Below are 16,634 nucleotides of genomic sequence, written 5' to 3' on the forward strand. Positions count from 1 at the left end.
AAAAAAAATTCTGACCCAAAAGAAATGTTATCTCTTATTTTGACCTATATTGGTCAATGACATTATGATTTAATACATTCACTTTCAGGATGAAAGGTTAAGTTTCTCATTGAAATTATAACACATAAATTAATGTTGTTTCTCATTTGTCCATATACATTTGTACATTGAAGAATCTTAATAGGAAAAAAAAGAGCATTTCTAAAGAGAGCTATCTAAATCCATCAGTGAAAGAGAGACCAATAAGGCAATAACCCCATGACCAAAGCAGTCCACAAAACACTTTAAAAAAAACCTAAAGATTGAGCAGTAACAATCCAAAATAAATCTTAAATGAATCCAGGTGCTCTGAAAAAGTTACCAGTCTCTCCCCCACAAGTGACCAATATTTTTCTTTAAAGGTAGCTACTTGTATTCATTTAATCCTAATTGTGTTAGATTATAATCAATTATAATCATGTCTTTCTTTCAGTATTATGCCCAATGTTTTTGTGGAGACAATCATAATAAGCATGGTGCAGCAGTGGATACACAATGTAACACACCTTGTAAAGGAAACCATCAACAGATGTGTGGGGGGACCTGGAGACTTTCTATTTATGGAACAGGTATATAGAAAATTAGTATATATAGTATCTTTTGTATATATTATAGATTATGTTATGTCATCAGCAAGTCTGACCATTTTGTAACATCTGCAGCTGCATCTATCAATTCAGACATGTCATGTTTGTGATGTTTTTTTTTGCAAATGCATGGTAATCAATATGCATGTCCATCTGTCAGTTTTCCTGTTGTCTATCTATGTGTCATTTTGGTTTAATTTTTATTGAAATTTTACTTTTTAATCTAAGATTTCATTTTTTGTGTCAGATAATCCTTAGTACACCTTCTGTTTTTTTCAAAATATTTTGTTCACAATTTTTCAGGAACAAGAATTTGATTCATTTATTTACACATTCCAGTAGTTCTACAGTTTATGATAACCATGCTCTAAGTTTCTGAACATTTTATGTCCTTTCATTATAGGATTACCACAAACTATTATTGGGCGATGTGGGGGATATCCAGGACAGTGCTTCCCTACATTGGAGAACAATCCTGGTACTCCAGCATTGATGTTACAGTTTATACCCACTCATCCATGTCTACAACCGTAAGTTAATAGGTTTTGAAAATAAATATTGTTTGTGAAGTTTATTTTTAGCTCACCTGAAGAGGGCCAAGTGAGCTTTTCTCATCACTTGGCATCCATTGTCTGTCGTCTGTTGTAGTTGTCATTTAACCTTTACATAAATTTTCTCCTCTGAAATTACTTGGCCAATTTTAACCAAACTTGGCCACAATAATCACAAGGGTATCTAGTTTATATAATGTGTCTGGTGACCTGGCTTGCCAACCAAGATGGCTTCCATGGCTAAAAATAGAACATAGTGGTTAAATGTAAATTTTGGCTTATATCTCTGAAACCAAAGCACTCGGGGGGGCCACTTGATATATAATTAGTGGTAGGGATGAGCCGCTGGAATAGGTCACTTTTTCATGCTCTATGATATATGAAAAGGGTGAGAAATTCAGATTAAATATATCAATAGGTTGCTATTATCACTTGCTTGATTATATCATAAGTATCTGAAACTAATCAGGTGTCCGTATTTATTCTTGATGCGGTTAAACCACAGTCACAAATGCATCAGTTATTTGTCAAACCAATTATACTCTATTTGTTCTGATGTGGTATTTCCACTGATGCCAGTGATAGATGCAATAAATCCAACTATTTAAACATTTGCACCTAATTAACATTCAAGGGTTTGTATACATAAAACATGATAACAATTATTTAAAAAAATTCCATTGTGACAGCGTCCTTTAAGAGGGAACGGCAATGAAACTTTTTATCAGTTTTTGATTAATATTTAAACATGTTAAAATCAGTGAAGGTGTAACACTCTGGGGTGATATTACATTTATCTGACCACAGATGTAATACCATCTATGATCTGACCAAACGTCTTTTATATGTATTGTATTTTGGAATTGAAATATCTTCATAATGAAAGATGTAAAATGGGCAATAAGAAAAAAGTGTTTAAGATGTGACGAATTTATTGGAAAAGAAGGTGATATTATTGCGACTATTTTGCTTCTTAACAAGATGATGAGCGGGGAAAATATTGAAATATATCTATAGGTCTGTTTTTTGTTAATTAATATATGACAAGGTATATATTTTTGATTAACAAAATATATGAAAAGGGTGGGGTACTTGATGTCTCAGCTGCTCACCCCTACCAAAAAAAGTTTGAAGTGGCCCCCCCGAGCCAAAGCATTTAGAGCAAATCTGTTTATCTGCTCTGAAAATTTCAGACGAAGCAGAAAACCTGTCATCTTGTAATTTTAAGGAAACTTTACAGTTTATATCTTGAATATTTTGATAGATAGAAGAGATAAACTGAAAACTGCATTAATGTTCAGCAAAGTAAGATCTACTAACAAGTCAACATGACCAAAATTGTCAATTGACCCTTTAAGGAGTTAGTGCCCTTTAAAGTCATTTTTTTTAACAATTTTTAACCGGATTTTTGTGTCAAAAATGTCGGTTATTGATTTGGGGATGTACGGCGGGCAACCGGGCGGGCGGGCGGGTGGGCGGGCGGGCGTCAACCAAATGTTGTCCGTGCATTTACTCATGAAGCATTCAACCAAACCTTTTAAAATTTTAATATGTTGTTACTGACAACAAAATGGAGGTCAAGTTCAATAATGACGATTTTGACTTTTACCGTTCAGGAGTTAGGGTTCTTGAAAGTTTAAAAAATGTTGTGTCCGTGCATTTACTCATGAACCGTTCAACCAAACCTTTTAAAATTTTAATATGTTGTTACTGACAACATAACGGAGGTCAAGTTCAATAATGACAATTTTTACTTTTACCGTTCAGGAGTTACGGTTCTTGAAACTTTAAAAAATGTTGTGGTCGTGCATTTACTCATGAACCGTTCAACCAAACCTTTTAAAATTTTAATATGTTGTTACTGACAACATAACGGAGGTCAAGTTCAATAATGACAATTTTTACTTTTACCGTTCAGGAGTTACGGTTCTTGAAAGTTTAAAAAATGTTGTGTCCGTGCATTTACTCATGAACCGTTCAACCAAACCTTTTAAAATTTTATTTTAGATATTTTCAAAATCCTAGGTAGGTGGACTTAGTAATTTTTTCTTACTTTATGCATTAAGGGCACACAGTTTGTCCTGCTAGAGGGTCATTTTCTATCTAGTTTATATATGTTGTTATTGCTGACAACATGGAAGTCAAGTTTGATATTGATAATCATAAATTTTACCTATTAGGAGTTGTAATATTGATAAATGCCAGAACACGAATAAATGTTAAAGAATCCGGTTTACTGTCTTTTGCCAGCTCTTGTTTGTAAATTTTTGTAATCTTTTACAAAAATCTTCTCCTCTGAAACTTTTGAGACTAAGGCCACATGCAATCATCATTTGTGTATCAAGTTTTAAAAATGTGTTTGATGACCTAGCCTGCCAACCATAGCTGAGATGGCTAAAAATAGAACATAGGGGTAAAATGCAGTTTTTGGCTTATATCTCTGAAACTAAAGTAAAAGTATAATGGTTGCATTATTTCATGCATCAATTGTAAACAAAAATATCAGCTGAGCGACACAGCTCCTTGGAGCCTCTAGTTTTCTTTTGCTGTCTCAAGTACCTATGAAATTAGTTTACACTATTTTGTTCATTCAATTGCAGGTACAACATTAAAAATAAAGTCTACTTTCTTTGATTTTTAAGTTTATTTTGTAAAAGGAAGAAGACAACAATGCTGTAAACAATTTTTCATTTTTTGTAGATTGTCTCCCTGTAAAAATGAAGGAAAATGTATTGCTGTAACAGATACAGCATTCAAATGCTTGTGTTATAACATGTATTCAGGGACAACATGTGACATACAAACAGGTGAGTAATACATGTGTTATAACATGTATTCAGGCTCAACATGTGACATACAGACAGGTGAGTAATACATGTGTTATAACATGTATTCAGGCTCAACATGTGACATACAGACAGGTGAGTAATACATGTGTCATACTATGTACTCGGGGACACCATGTGACATACAATTAGGTAAGTAACACCAGTGTTATAACATGTATTCAGGGACAACATGTGACATACAAACAGGTGAGTAATACATGTTTCATAATGTGTACTCAGGAACAACATGTGACAATCAAACAGGTGAGTAATACATATGTTATGATATGTATTCAGGGACAACGTGTGACATACAAACAGGTGAGTAATACATGTGTTATAACATGTATTCAGGGACAACATGTGACATACAAACAGGTGAGTAATACATGTGTTATAACATGTATTCAGGGACAACATGTGAAATACAAACAGGTAATTAATACATGTGTAACATGTGAACTCAAGGAAAACAGGTGGGGCAATATGTGTAATTGGTTCTCCATAGGTGGATAATGGTAACGTTTTCTTCTGTTGCTCAGCCCATATCGCAAACTTGTATATGTATGATGGCTTGTTTCAAAGCTGAGACATAATTACATATGTGGTTAAATTTTCGGGGTACGAAGTGTGATTCATTTTTCCATAAATTAGCAAACCCCAAGTATCCTTTTGCGATGCGGCTCCTCATGGTAAAAAATCACATTTTTAACACAATAAGTTCTTTGAAAATTTAATACTTTGAACACATTTGATAACTCCATAGATTTTACACATTTATTCTGTGTTCCCTTACTTTCTAAATTAACACAAATGGTTCAGCTCAGTCATTTGTTTATCATAGAAATGTGTCAAATATCACTACACAGAGATTTTTTGTTTACATGTGACTTTTGAGTTCCTCATTTCAAGGCACATTAGGGATATTGTCCCAATATGCAGTATGCGTAATTGTTTATCCATAGGTGGTAATGGTAACGTTTTCTTCTGTTGCTCAGCCCATATCGCAAACTTGTATATGTATGATGGCTTGTTTCAAAGCTGAGACATAATTACATATGTGGTTAAATTTTCGGGGTACGAAGTGTGATTCATTTTTCCGTAAATTAGAAAACCCCGAGTATCCTTTTGCGATGCGGCTCCTCATGGTAAAAAATCCCATTTTTAACACAATAAGTTCTTTGAAAATTTAATACTTTGAACACATTTAATAACTCCATAGTTTTTACACATTTATTCTGTGTTCCCTTACTTTCTAAATTAACGCAAATGGTTCAGCTCAGTCATTTGTTTATCATAGAAATGTGTCAAATGTCACTACACAGAGATTTTTTGTTTACATGTGACTTTTGAGTTCCTCATTTCAAGGCGCATTAGGGATATTGTCCCAGGTGACATACAAACAGGTGAGTATATGTGTGTTTCAATATACAGTTTCAATGTACACTCAAGAAAAACATGTGACATTCAAATGGATGAGTAGTATATGTGTTGCAATATATTCCCAAGGAAAACATGACACATAAACAGGTAGGTATAATATTTGTGTTACATGAATATGTACTCCAGGAAAACATATTACTTACAAACAGGTTGGTAATACATGTGTAACAATATTTAGTCATGGAAAACATGTGACATACTAATATTTGAATAATATTTATGTTTCAATATGTATGCCAGGAAAAAAATGTGACATACAAATAGATAATAATATATCATCTATTCACATATGTACTTAAGAAAAATATGTGACATACAAACAGGTGAGTAATATATGTGTTACAATATGTACTCCAGGAAACAATTGATGTTCAACAGGTGAGTAATGTATCTGTAACAATATGTACTCATGGAAAACATGTGACATAATAATATTTAAATAATATGTGTGTTTCAGTATGTATGCCAGGAAACAATTGATGTTCAAACAGGTGAGTTATGTGTGTGTTTCAAGATGTACTCATGGAAAACATGTGACATACAAACAGGTGAGTAGTATATGTGTTTCAATGTGTTCTCAAGAAAAATATGACATACAATCAGGTGAGTATAATATATGTGTTTCAATATTTACTCAAAGGAATCATGTAACATACACAAATGTAAGTAATATATGTGTTACAAAATGTACTCAAGGAAACATGGGACATACAAACAGTCAAGTAATATATGTGTCACAATATGTACTCAAAGGAAACATGTAACATACAAAAATGTTAGTAATATATATGTTACAAATTGTACTCAAGGAAACATGTGACATACAAACGGTCACAATATGTACTCAAAGGAAACATGTAAAATACAAAAATGTAAGTAATATATATGTGTCATAATATGTATTGAGAAAAACATTTGACATACAAACAGCTAAGTAATATATATTTGTTACACTATGTACTTGAGGAAAACATGTGACCTACAAATAGGTTCTATTTTCTATTCTTCGTAATAAATGTGTTACATTATGTACTCAAAGGCAACTAATAAAATCAGTTAATAACTTTGATGTAATAAATGTTGTAAATATGAAGGATTATGTTACTTTATCAATTCCAATTCCAATTTCCTGATTTGTTATTAATTTGTATGAATTATGTTGTAGAGCAGATAGTAACAATGGGAGCACTGTGTCCAGCAGGACTTTATCCAGAGAAATGTACCTGTGTACATAACAAATGTTCTGGGGCAAAGTTTGATGGGGATACATGTGTTACAACATCAGGAGAGGTAATATTTAATTCTGGGGCAAAGTTTGACGGGGATACATGTGTTACAACATCAGGAGAGGTAATATTTAATTCTGGGGCAAAGTTTGACGGGGATACATGTGTTACAACATCAGGAGAGGTAATATTTAATTCTGGGGCAAAGTTTGGCGGGGATACATGTGTTACAATATCAGGATAGGTAATATTTAATTCTGTGGCAAAGTTTGACGGGGATACATGTGTTACAACATCAGGAGAGGTAATATTTAATTCTGGGGCAAAGTTTGACGGGGATACATGTGTTACAACATCAGGAGAGGTAATATTTAATTCTGGGGCAAAGTTTGACGGGGATACATGTGTTACAACATCAGGAGAGGTAATATTTAATTCTGGGGCAAAGTTTGACGGGGATACATGTGTTACAACATCAGGAGAGGTAATATTTAATTCTGGGGCAAAGTTTGACGGGGATACATGTGTTACAACATCAGGAGAGGTAATATTTAATTCTGGGGCAAAGTTTGACGGGGATACATGTGTTACAACATCAGGAGAGATAATATTTACTTTTAACTTTATGGCTATCCACATGCACTTTTTATTTATTAGAAGCGTAAAGTGTATTAAGTGAATTTTTGTGTTTGTATTATAACTCTAGCACAAAGATTATACTTGTAAATGTTAGAAGTTCCAACAAATTTTGATGTTGTTGAGACTTGAATTAATTTAGAATGCATGTATAACATGCATTTATGATATATATTTGATAGATACCATTTAGACTAATGCACATGTGTATAAAAAAAATACTAAACTAAAATGCTTTATGAAAGTGAGGCAAAATACACCAAGGGGATATTCAAACTCATAAGTAGAAAACTAATTGACAATGACTTTGCAAAAAAAAAAAAACACTTAAAAAAACAAACAACAGTATACCAGACACAGCAATGAAAACTAAAAACTGAGCAATATGAACCACACAAAAAACTAAAGACAGAGCAATATGAACCCCACAAAAAACTGGTTGCTGATCTCTGGTGTTCTGGAAAGGGTAAGCAGTTACTGCTCCACATGTGGCACCAGTTGTGTTCCTTATGTAATTTCAACAACAAATGGAAGTTTTTACGACCTTGACTGGCTATAATGTAATTTCAAACCAGGCGATAAGTCTGATATAGTAGGTCATTTTCGCATGAAGGGGACAATATCTCTCTATTCATCATCCTAACGTTTTTGACAGTGAATAACAACACTTCATCCAAAGAAAAAAAACAACATATATTTAGAACAAAATGACTATTATTTCAATATTCAGATTTCTTATATATATTGAATGTGTATTATCTTTTTTTTTAGCCAAAAGTACTGTGTCGCTATTCCAATCCTGGTCATGTGATTCTGTTTAATGTAGAAGGATCAGGAACAGTGATATGTCCATCTGGATCACAGATGGTGGGATGTTCTTACTGGGACAGGTAAAAGTTATTGTTTTAGACATATACTGTGGATTCGTTTCTTTTCGTGTGTACCAATTTTGTGGATAGAGAAAATTTTGCATTTTCATGGATATTTTATTTCGTTGTTTTGGCATAATCTGCATAAGTTCCTTTAAATTTGTGGTTCCTCTGAACCCATGTAATCCACAAAAAATCAAGTATCCAACAAAGAATCCACAGGAGTTATCAACAATAGATCAATTTGATGTCTGAGTTATAACTTACAACTATATCCTCCACTCCCCAAAGTTCGTCCACCTAATGAATATCACGGTGCATTTTCAGCTACGTTTCCCGTATATTCCCGATAATTTGCAGTCATAAAGATTCAATGAAATTCTAAACTTTGACATGAAAAAGAATCAACAAAAGACCGTAGTATAACAAAAATGCTAAAGTGAACACTTACTTGAAATCAATGCCTGTTCTACTTTCGCCCCTCAAGTTCCTCCACCGAAAGTACAACCTTGTGACGTCACACAGATTAGGCTAAGCACATTGCATTTTCGCATTTTTTGTTCAAAGTTAATTTAAAAGGGTAAGTATTGAAAAAAAAAAAAATAATAATAATTAACAATAAAATTTTCAACAAGTAACAATAACAAAGAAATTTGGCCAAATTGTCTATCCATGTCCTTGCAATGCATGCAGTAAAACTTGGTATTCCTCCTCACAGCCCTCAGTTCTGTACATTATTTCAGATGTGTCCAGTGCTTGCACCTATATTGTCACACTGCACCCATTTGGTAAGTTCAACATCAACCCCAAGTCTAATTTGATTGGGGGTAAACTGTTTACACACACAGCATAATTCGACTTCTGTAATGTATTCATCATCTGTATCGCTGAAGCCCATGGAATCATCAATGTATATGTGACTAGGTCCTGGTTTTTGAGACATGTGGCTAGGTCCTGGTTTATAAGATATGCGGCTAGGTCCAGGTTTAGTGTGGCTAGGTCCTGGTGTAAGTGATGAAGCAGAAGTGGATGCATTCTTTTTATTTTGTTTTCCAGTTTTCTTACTACCAGTACTCTGGTTTTTGATTTATTTTTTCCTTGGTTTTCAACGTGCTGTTTAACCTTTTTTGCTACCTCACTTTCAGTTATGGGTATACCAGAGACAATCTTTCCAAGGGTTTTTCTTTCTTTCTTGTCATTTTCGGACTTAATTTATTTTAGTTGTATCTCATCTGTTTTTGGTTCATCTGTAGTTTCTTTGCATTCCTCATTTCTTGTAAATACTTCTGATGGTTTCAGTTGATCTTGGTTGATGACAGTCTTATACAGGGGGTATATTCCAGTCTTCCTAAATGCTGACTGAAGGTTTTCTGAGGGCAGAGCTTTCTTGTATGCTTTGCAGGCTAGTTCACATATATTGTATTTGGTTATTACTGAGGAGTTTTGACGTATGGTTTTGTGACATTCATTATCATAAATACGCTGCAACGGCCCATAACATCCAACATCCAAAGGTTGTAAAATATGTGAGGTATGAGCTGGCAAGACGTGAATGATGATGTGGTGTTCCTGTGCCCATTCAATTATGTCAACTGCTACATGTGACTTATGCCCATCGAGGAGAAGAAGTACGTTGTCATTGTTTCTGCCAAGAAAATGTTCGGTTAAATATTGTCTGAATATGTTGGTATTGGACCATTGAGTCTGATACTGCACCAACAGCACCAGGTGTTGCACCATTCATCAATTCATTATACATTCTTTTCCCTTCAAAAAGAAAATATGGAGGAACAGCAAATCCTGAGGCACTTCCACATCCAAGTATGGTGGTAGTACTAGACCTTCGAGATGTTACTGATGATGTGGTACATTCAATTCCAGATACAACATTAGGTGGTTTATGATTAAGTGTTATACCCTTCTCATCAACATTAAATATGAGATGTAGTTTATCCTGAAGATTGTATTTTAGGACAACTTACTTTAAGCTTGCAAAGTACTTTTCAACATTAGCAACAGAACCACATTTTGCACATAGAATCTCCAAACTTCTAGGTTTCACCACTCTGACCATCTTTTTATGAAACCCTTAAACCATCTCAAGGTAAATTCTTCATTCCTTGGTTTTATTTTGATTGTGCGGGCAAAATCAGTAGCTAGATCTGTAACTTCTTGTCTAGTGTACCCATATCCATATGAAGCTATGGACTTCACATGTTCCACAATCCGTGCCTCCTCTTTGAAAAAACAGGTGCCCTTCCAGTGGTGACACAATCTGGACTTATTTTGCCGCTGATTCTGTCACGTAGAGTTTGCCTTGGGACATTAAATTGTAGAGCTGCTTTTCTCTGTGACATTTCATTATTCTTTACTGATATGTATGCATTTGTCAAAGCTGTGGGACTGTACAGCCTGTTCTTTTTATCATGCCTGAGGAAGGTAGGTTTAGCCTGAAATGTAATGTGATGTCTTTTGTTTAATGCTGTATTTTTTGGTTTTAACATTATGTATGTATATAAAGTGCAAATTCTCAGCTAGATTTTGTGCCCTGCATCGTAAATATTGGTCAGGAAATAACAAAGCCTTACCTTTTTAGCTCACCTGGCCCGAAGGGCCAAGTGAGCTTTTCTCATCACTTGGCGTCTGTCGTCCCTCGTTGTCCGTCGTCATCGTCCAGCGTCGGCGTTGTTAACTTTTTACATTTTTAACTTCTTTTAGAGAACCACCGAATGGAATGAAACCAAACATGGCATGAATGTTCCTTATGAGGTGCTGACCAAGTGTTGTTACTTTGTAGCCGATCCATCATCCAAGATGGCAGCCAGCGGGGGACTTAGTTTAACATAGGACCCTATGGGAAATTCATACAAATGACTTCTTCTAGAGAACCACTAATGGAATGAAACCAAACATGGCATGAATGTTCCTTATGAGGTGCTGACCAAGTGTTGTTACTTTGACGCTGATCCATCATCCAAGATGGCCGCCAGCGGGGGACTTAGTTTAACATAGGACCCTATGGGAAATGCATACAAATGAATTCTAGAGAACCACTGAATGGAATGAAACCAAACATGGCATGAATGTTCCTTATGAGGTGCTGACCAAGTGTTGTTTCTTTGTAGCCGATCCATCATCCAAAATGGCGGCCAGTGAGGGACTTAGTTTAACATAGGACCCTATGGGAAATGCATACAAATGACTTCTTCTGGAGAACCACTTAATGGAATGAAACCAAACATGGCATGAATGTTCCTTATAAGGTGCTGACCAAGTGTTGTTGCTTTGTAGCCGATCCATCATCCAAGATGGCCGCCAGTGGGGGACTTAGTTTAACATAGGACCCTATGGGAAATTCATACAAATGACTTCTTTTAGAGAACCACTGAGTGGAATGAAACCAAACATGGCATAAATGTTCCTTATGAGGTGCTGACCAAGTGTTGTTACTTTGTAGCTGATCCATCATCCAAGATGGCCGCCAGCGGGGGGGACTTAGTTTAACATTGGACCCTATTGGAATTACATACAAACAACATCTTTTAGAGAACCACTGAATGGAATGAAACCAAACATAGCATGAATGTTCCTTATGAGATGCTGACCAAGTGTTGTTACTTTGTCTCCGATCCATCATCCAAGATGGCTGCCAGCGGGGGGCTTAGTTTAACATAGGAACCAAGGAATTGAATGAAATCAAACATAGCATGAATAGTCCTTTCCTTATGAGGTGCTGGCCAAGTGTTGTTACTTTGTAGTCAAATTTTATCTGTTTTTATATGATTTCAAAAACCCAAGTAGAGTCAGGTGAGCGATACAGGCTTTTGAGAGCCTCTAGTTTAGCTCACCTGGCCCGAAGGGCCATGTGAGCTTTTCTCATCACTTTGCTTCCGTCGTCCGTCGTCTGTTAACTTTTACAAAAATCTTCTCCTCTGACACTACTGGGCCAAATTAAACCGAACTTGGCCACAATCATTATTGGGGTATCTAGTTCAAAAAATGTGTCCGATGGCCGCCATGTCTAAAAAATAGAACATAGGGGTAAAATGCAGTTTTTGGCTTATAACTGAAAAACCAAAGCATTTAGAGCAAATCTGACATGGGGTAAAATTGTTTATCAGGTCAAAATCTATCTGCCCTGAAATTTTCAGATGAATCGGACAACCTGTTGTTGGGTTGCTGCCCTGAATTGGTAATTTTAAGGAAATTTTGCTGTTTTTAGTTATTATCTTGAATATTATTATAGATAGAGATAAATTTTAAACTGCAATAATGTACAGCAAAGTAAGACCTAAAATTAAGTCAACATGACCAAAATGGTCAATTGACCCCCTAAGGAGTTATCAGGGTTCTCACTAAGGCGAGTCCGTGAGTCCTGGACTCATCAAAATCTGTCTGGAGTCCACAGATGCATCAAGATTGAAATATTTTGTATAAACTGAACACAGTTAAACACAAATATCATCATTTTATAGCAAAAGTTTAAAAGTGATCTGAATTTAATTTCATTTCATTGCTCTGTTAGGAAATGGAGACTAAAATATTACTTTATATTGCAATAAAATATTTTCTTCTTGCTGTTGGACTCATCATACCTAAAAATGATGAGTCCCTGGACTCGCCTTCAAAAATCCTTAGCGAGAACCCTGAGTTATTGTCCTTTATAGTCAATTTTTAACCATTTTTTGTAAATCTTAGTTATCTTTTTACAAAAATCTTCTCTGAAACTACTGCGTCAAATTAATCCAAACTTGGCCACAATCATCTTTAGGGTATCTAGTTTAAAAAATGAGTCCGGTGACCCTGCCAGCCAACCAAGATGGCTGCCATGGCTAAAAATAGAACATAGGGGTAAAATGCAGTTTTTGGCTTATAACTGAAAAACCAAAGCATTTAGAGCAAATCTGACATGGGTTAAATTGTTTATCAGGTCAAGATCTATCTGCCCTGAAATTTACAGATGAATCGGACAACCCGTTGTTGGGTTGCTGCCCCTGAATTGGTAATTTTAAGGAAATTTTGCTGTTTTTGTTATTATCTTGAATATTTTTATAGATAGAGATAAACTGTAAACAGCAATAATGTACAGCAAAGTATGACCTAAAATTAAGTCAACATGACCAAAATGGTCAATTGACCCCCTAAGGAGTTATTGTCCTTTACAGTCAATTTTTAACAATTTTCATAAAATTTGTAAATTTTTACTAACATTTTCCACTGAAACTACTGAGCCTAGTTCATTATAGATAAAGATAATTGTAAGCAGCAAGAATCTTCAGTAAAGTAAGATTTACAAACACATCACCATCACCAAAACACCATTTTGTCATGAATCCATCTGCTTCCTTTGTTTAATATTCTCAAACACCAAGGTGAGCGACAGGCTCTTTACAGCCTCTAGCTTGCAACCATGATGGTGTGGGAAAATCACATTTGGCAGTAGAAGCCATCTTATAGCAATAATTCATCATTTTTCCCGAATTTTTCATAATCTGGGCATAAAATTCCTTAAAATTTCCATATTTGTTAGATACGATTTTTACGTTTGCTTGGCCTGTTATAGTTTTGTAGGTCACGAGTCTTGATCACTGGAATGTAAACAAACCGGCAACTCTGTTTGGAAGGGATTTTCCCTGTGTTTTACTATTAAAAAATCGATTTAAAGATTGGTAGAAAGGGGAATTAGTAAAAATGGCGATTTTGACAAGGATTTTTTTATTTTAATGATTTTTTACCTGTTTCAACCTCATGTTTTGGTTTCACTTATCCACGTTGTTCTTTACTATATATAGAACGCCGCTCAGCTGGAAAGTGACGTCACAGGTCTTCTGCATGCGTGATAAATAAATACAATGATGGCGGACAAACTTGTGGGTTGGACGAACTTCAGGGGTTGAAGGATATAAACTGTAAGAATTGTTTAAGATTCAGAATAAAAAATCCTCATAAGTTATAAAGTTTTTTCTACAGTAAAATTGATATATATTTGAAGATCTGTGACTTGTTGATAATTAGAATTGATTGTGAAGTCATACTTGAATGTTCAGGACTGTCATCGATTGTGTGGGTTGACTTGCTGAAATTTAACTGTAGATAGGGTCCAATAAAAGGACTGTTACATTTTACTGTTCAACCGTATAAATAGGTCTTGCAGGCAGCCTCATTGCACCTAGTATGATAAATGATAATTTGAAACTCTACTATCTTATATAAACTTTATTATAAGAATATTCTTAGTAAGAGAATATTTTTGTATTAATTAAAATATGTTTGATTTTGCTCCAGTTCAGGTCAACTGAAGGGTAATGGAGAAGCTGACAATGCACAGTATACAACAGGAACTTGTAGCATGAGACATGGATGTCAACAGTGTCGTCTGCAGGCTAGGTGTAAAAGTAAGGAAACGTTCAGAAGACACAGTTATAATCTCCACTTATTGAAGGGAGGGTCTGGAGTAATTGTTAGTGTATATTTATTAAATGTAGACTTAAAAAAGAAGGACTTATTTTCAAATTTTCAGTATAAAATTATGAATTATTTCTCTTTGGTCCCAATTTTGACTTTATTACAAAAATAAGACATGGGCTTACTGTACCAAACAAACTGTAAGTAAATGTAATATGACATTCAAAAGAACTTGTTTTGTGTCAATATTTTCCTCAGTCAGTACATTTAAAAAAATGACAGGTCACATTATTAATATTTAATTTTTGAGTCATTCTTATATTACAGAGTTTGATTGTGGCTGCCAAAATGGAGGTCATTGTCACATGGTCACTGGAGAATGCATCTGTAATGATGGTTACTATGGTAGCAAATGTGAATCATTTGATTACTGCAGCTTTTATGAAAAACAGAATGGACAGAGTGCTTGTGGATCAGGGGGTAAGGATGTTCTAATTAAAACAAAATTATGTATTCAATCCACCTAATTATAGTTCATCCAGACACATGCAAAAGAATTTCTTCATTTGATGTGTTTCCCTCAGTTTTAGTTTAATGTAACCTGGATTTGTTTTTTTTCTCATTCGATTTATGAATTCAGAACAGCAGTATACTACTGTTACCTTTACCTTTTCCAATATTGATTGTTCAAATTTTAAACACAACTAGCCGTTTTATAAAATGGTATTAAACATTGCCATGAAATAGTTTGGCTAAGATTTTTTAAGACTTTGTCCCATGTCTAATATATGTTGTGTTGTTTGACAACATTGATTATTTTGATTAACATCTTTGAACTTTGTGTGTGGGCCTTGGTGGCAGAGTGGTCTAAATAGTCAGACTACTGTATCACCAGCATGTCAACACTAAGGTTGTCAGTTTGAATCCTGTAGGTGCACTCAACTCCAATCTTTATTGAATAAGATTGTCAGTTTTTCTTGTGAGGGTAAGTGGTTCTCTCCGGGCACGCAGTCTCACTCCACCAATAAAAACTTGACTGGCACCATAGTGTTGAAAATAGAGTTTTTAAAACATCAATAAATCACTAGATCAATCACTAGATCAACTTTTTGTTGATATCAATTACTATCAGTTTGAATATGATGGCAAACATAATTGGTTGACAGAGTAAACAGATATTTACATCTTGATAAATATTAATGATTAAAGATTATTAAACTCTCAACTAATATTTTAAATTTATGAAGAATTGGAAAAAAAACTATACCGACAAACAGTTTGAAGCTGTTTACCCTATTCTGTGTTAATAACAGTTGTAATGATATCTTCTTTCAGGTATATGTAATGCTGTCCCAGCTAACAGTGTGAAGCTGGTTACCCTATTCTGTGTTAATAACAGTTGTAATGATATCTTCTTTCAGGTATATGTAATGCTGTCCCAGCTAACAGTGTGAAGCTGGTTACCCTATTCTGTGCTCAGATTCTGTGTTGTAATGATGTACCTATATTTTTAATGATATCATCTTTCAGGTATATGTAATGCTGTCCCAGCTAACAGTTTGAAGCTGGTTACTCTATTCTGTGCTCAGATTCTGTGTTGTAATGATGTACCTATATTTTTAATGATATCTTCTTTCAGGTATATGTAATGCTGTCCCAGCTAATTGTGTGAAGCTGGTTACTCTATTCTGTGCTTAGATTCTGTTTTGTAATGATGTACCTATATTTTAATGATATCTTCTTTCAGGTATATGTAATGCTGTCCCAGCTAACAGTGTGAAGCTGTTACCCTATTTTGTGCTCAGATTCTGTGTTGTAATGATGTACCTATATTTTAATGATATCTTCTTTCAGGTATATGTAATGCTGTCCCAGCTAACAGTGTGAAAACATATGGTGGAGACAATGTTGGTGATCATTGTATATTTCCTTTCACCTATAATGGTACCTCATATGGTACCTGTATTGAAAGCAATGATGTAAGGGTCTTTATTATTTTAATACCCCATTTATGGGCATTATAAAATTGAGAATGGAAATGGGGAATGTG

General features: G+C 34.6%; 1 protein-coding gene and 1 pseudogene across 1 annotated transcript in view; one reads left to right on the forward strand and one right to left on the reverse strand.

Annotated features, from left to right (window-relative positions):
• Window positions 1-16,634, forward strand: part of LOC139512483 (uncharacterized) — a 90,096-nt gene that overhangs the window by 16,090 nt on the left and 57,372 nt on the right. Inside the window, exons 6-13 of the mRNA XM_071300116.1 lie at window positions 473-608; window positions 1,030-1,156; window positions 3,878-3,984; window positions 6,614-6,738; window positions 8,082-8,200; window positions 14,465-14,574; window positions 14,912-15,064; window positions 16,439-16,563. Coding sequence (XP_071156217.1) covers window positions 473-608; window positions 1,030-1,156; window positions 3,878-3,984; window positions 6,614-6,738; window positions 8,082-8,200; window positions 14,465-14,574; window positions 14,912-15,064; window positions 16,439-16,563 — 1,002 coding nt within the window. The remainder of the gene's footprint in view (window positions 1-472; window positions 609-1,029; window positions 1,157-3,877; window positions 3,985-6,613; window positions 6,739-8,081; window positions 8,201-14,464; window positions 14,575-14,911; window positions 15,065-16,438; window positions 16,564-16,634) is intronic.
• On the reverse strand, window positions 8,942-10,683 carry LOC139510370 (uncharacterized; annotated as a pseudogene).

Source organism: Mytilus edulis, chromosome 2 (assembly GCF_963676685.1).
Source record: "Mytilus edulis chromosome 2, xbMytEdul2.2, whole genome shotgun sequence".
Classification (NCBI taxonomy): domain Eukaryota; kingdom Metazoa; phylum Mollusca; class Bivalvia; order Mytilida; family Mytilidae; genus Mytilus; species Mytilus edulis.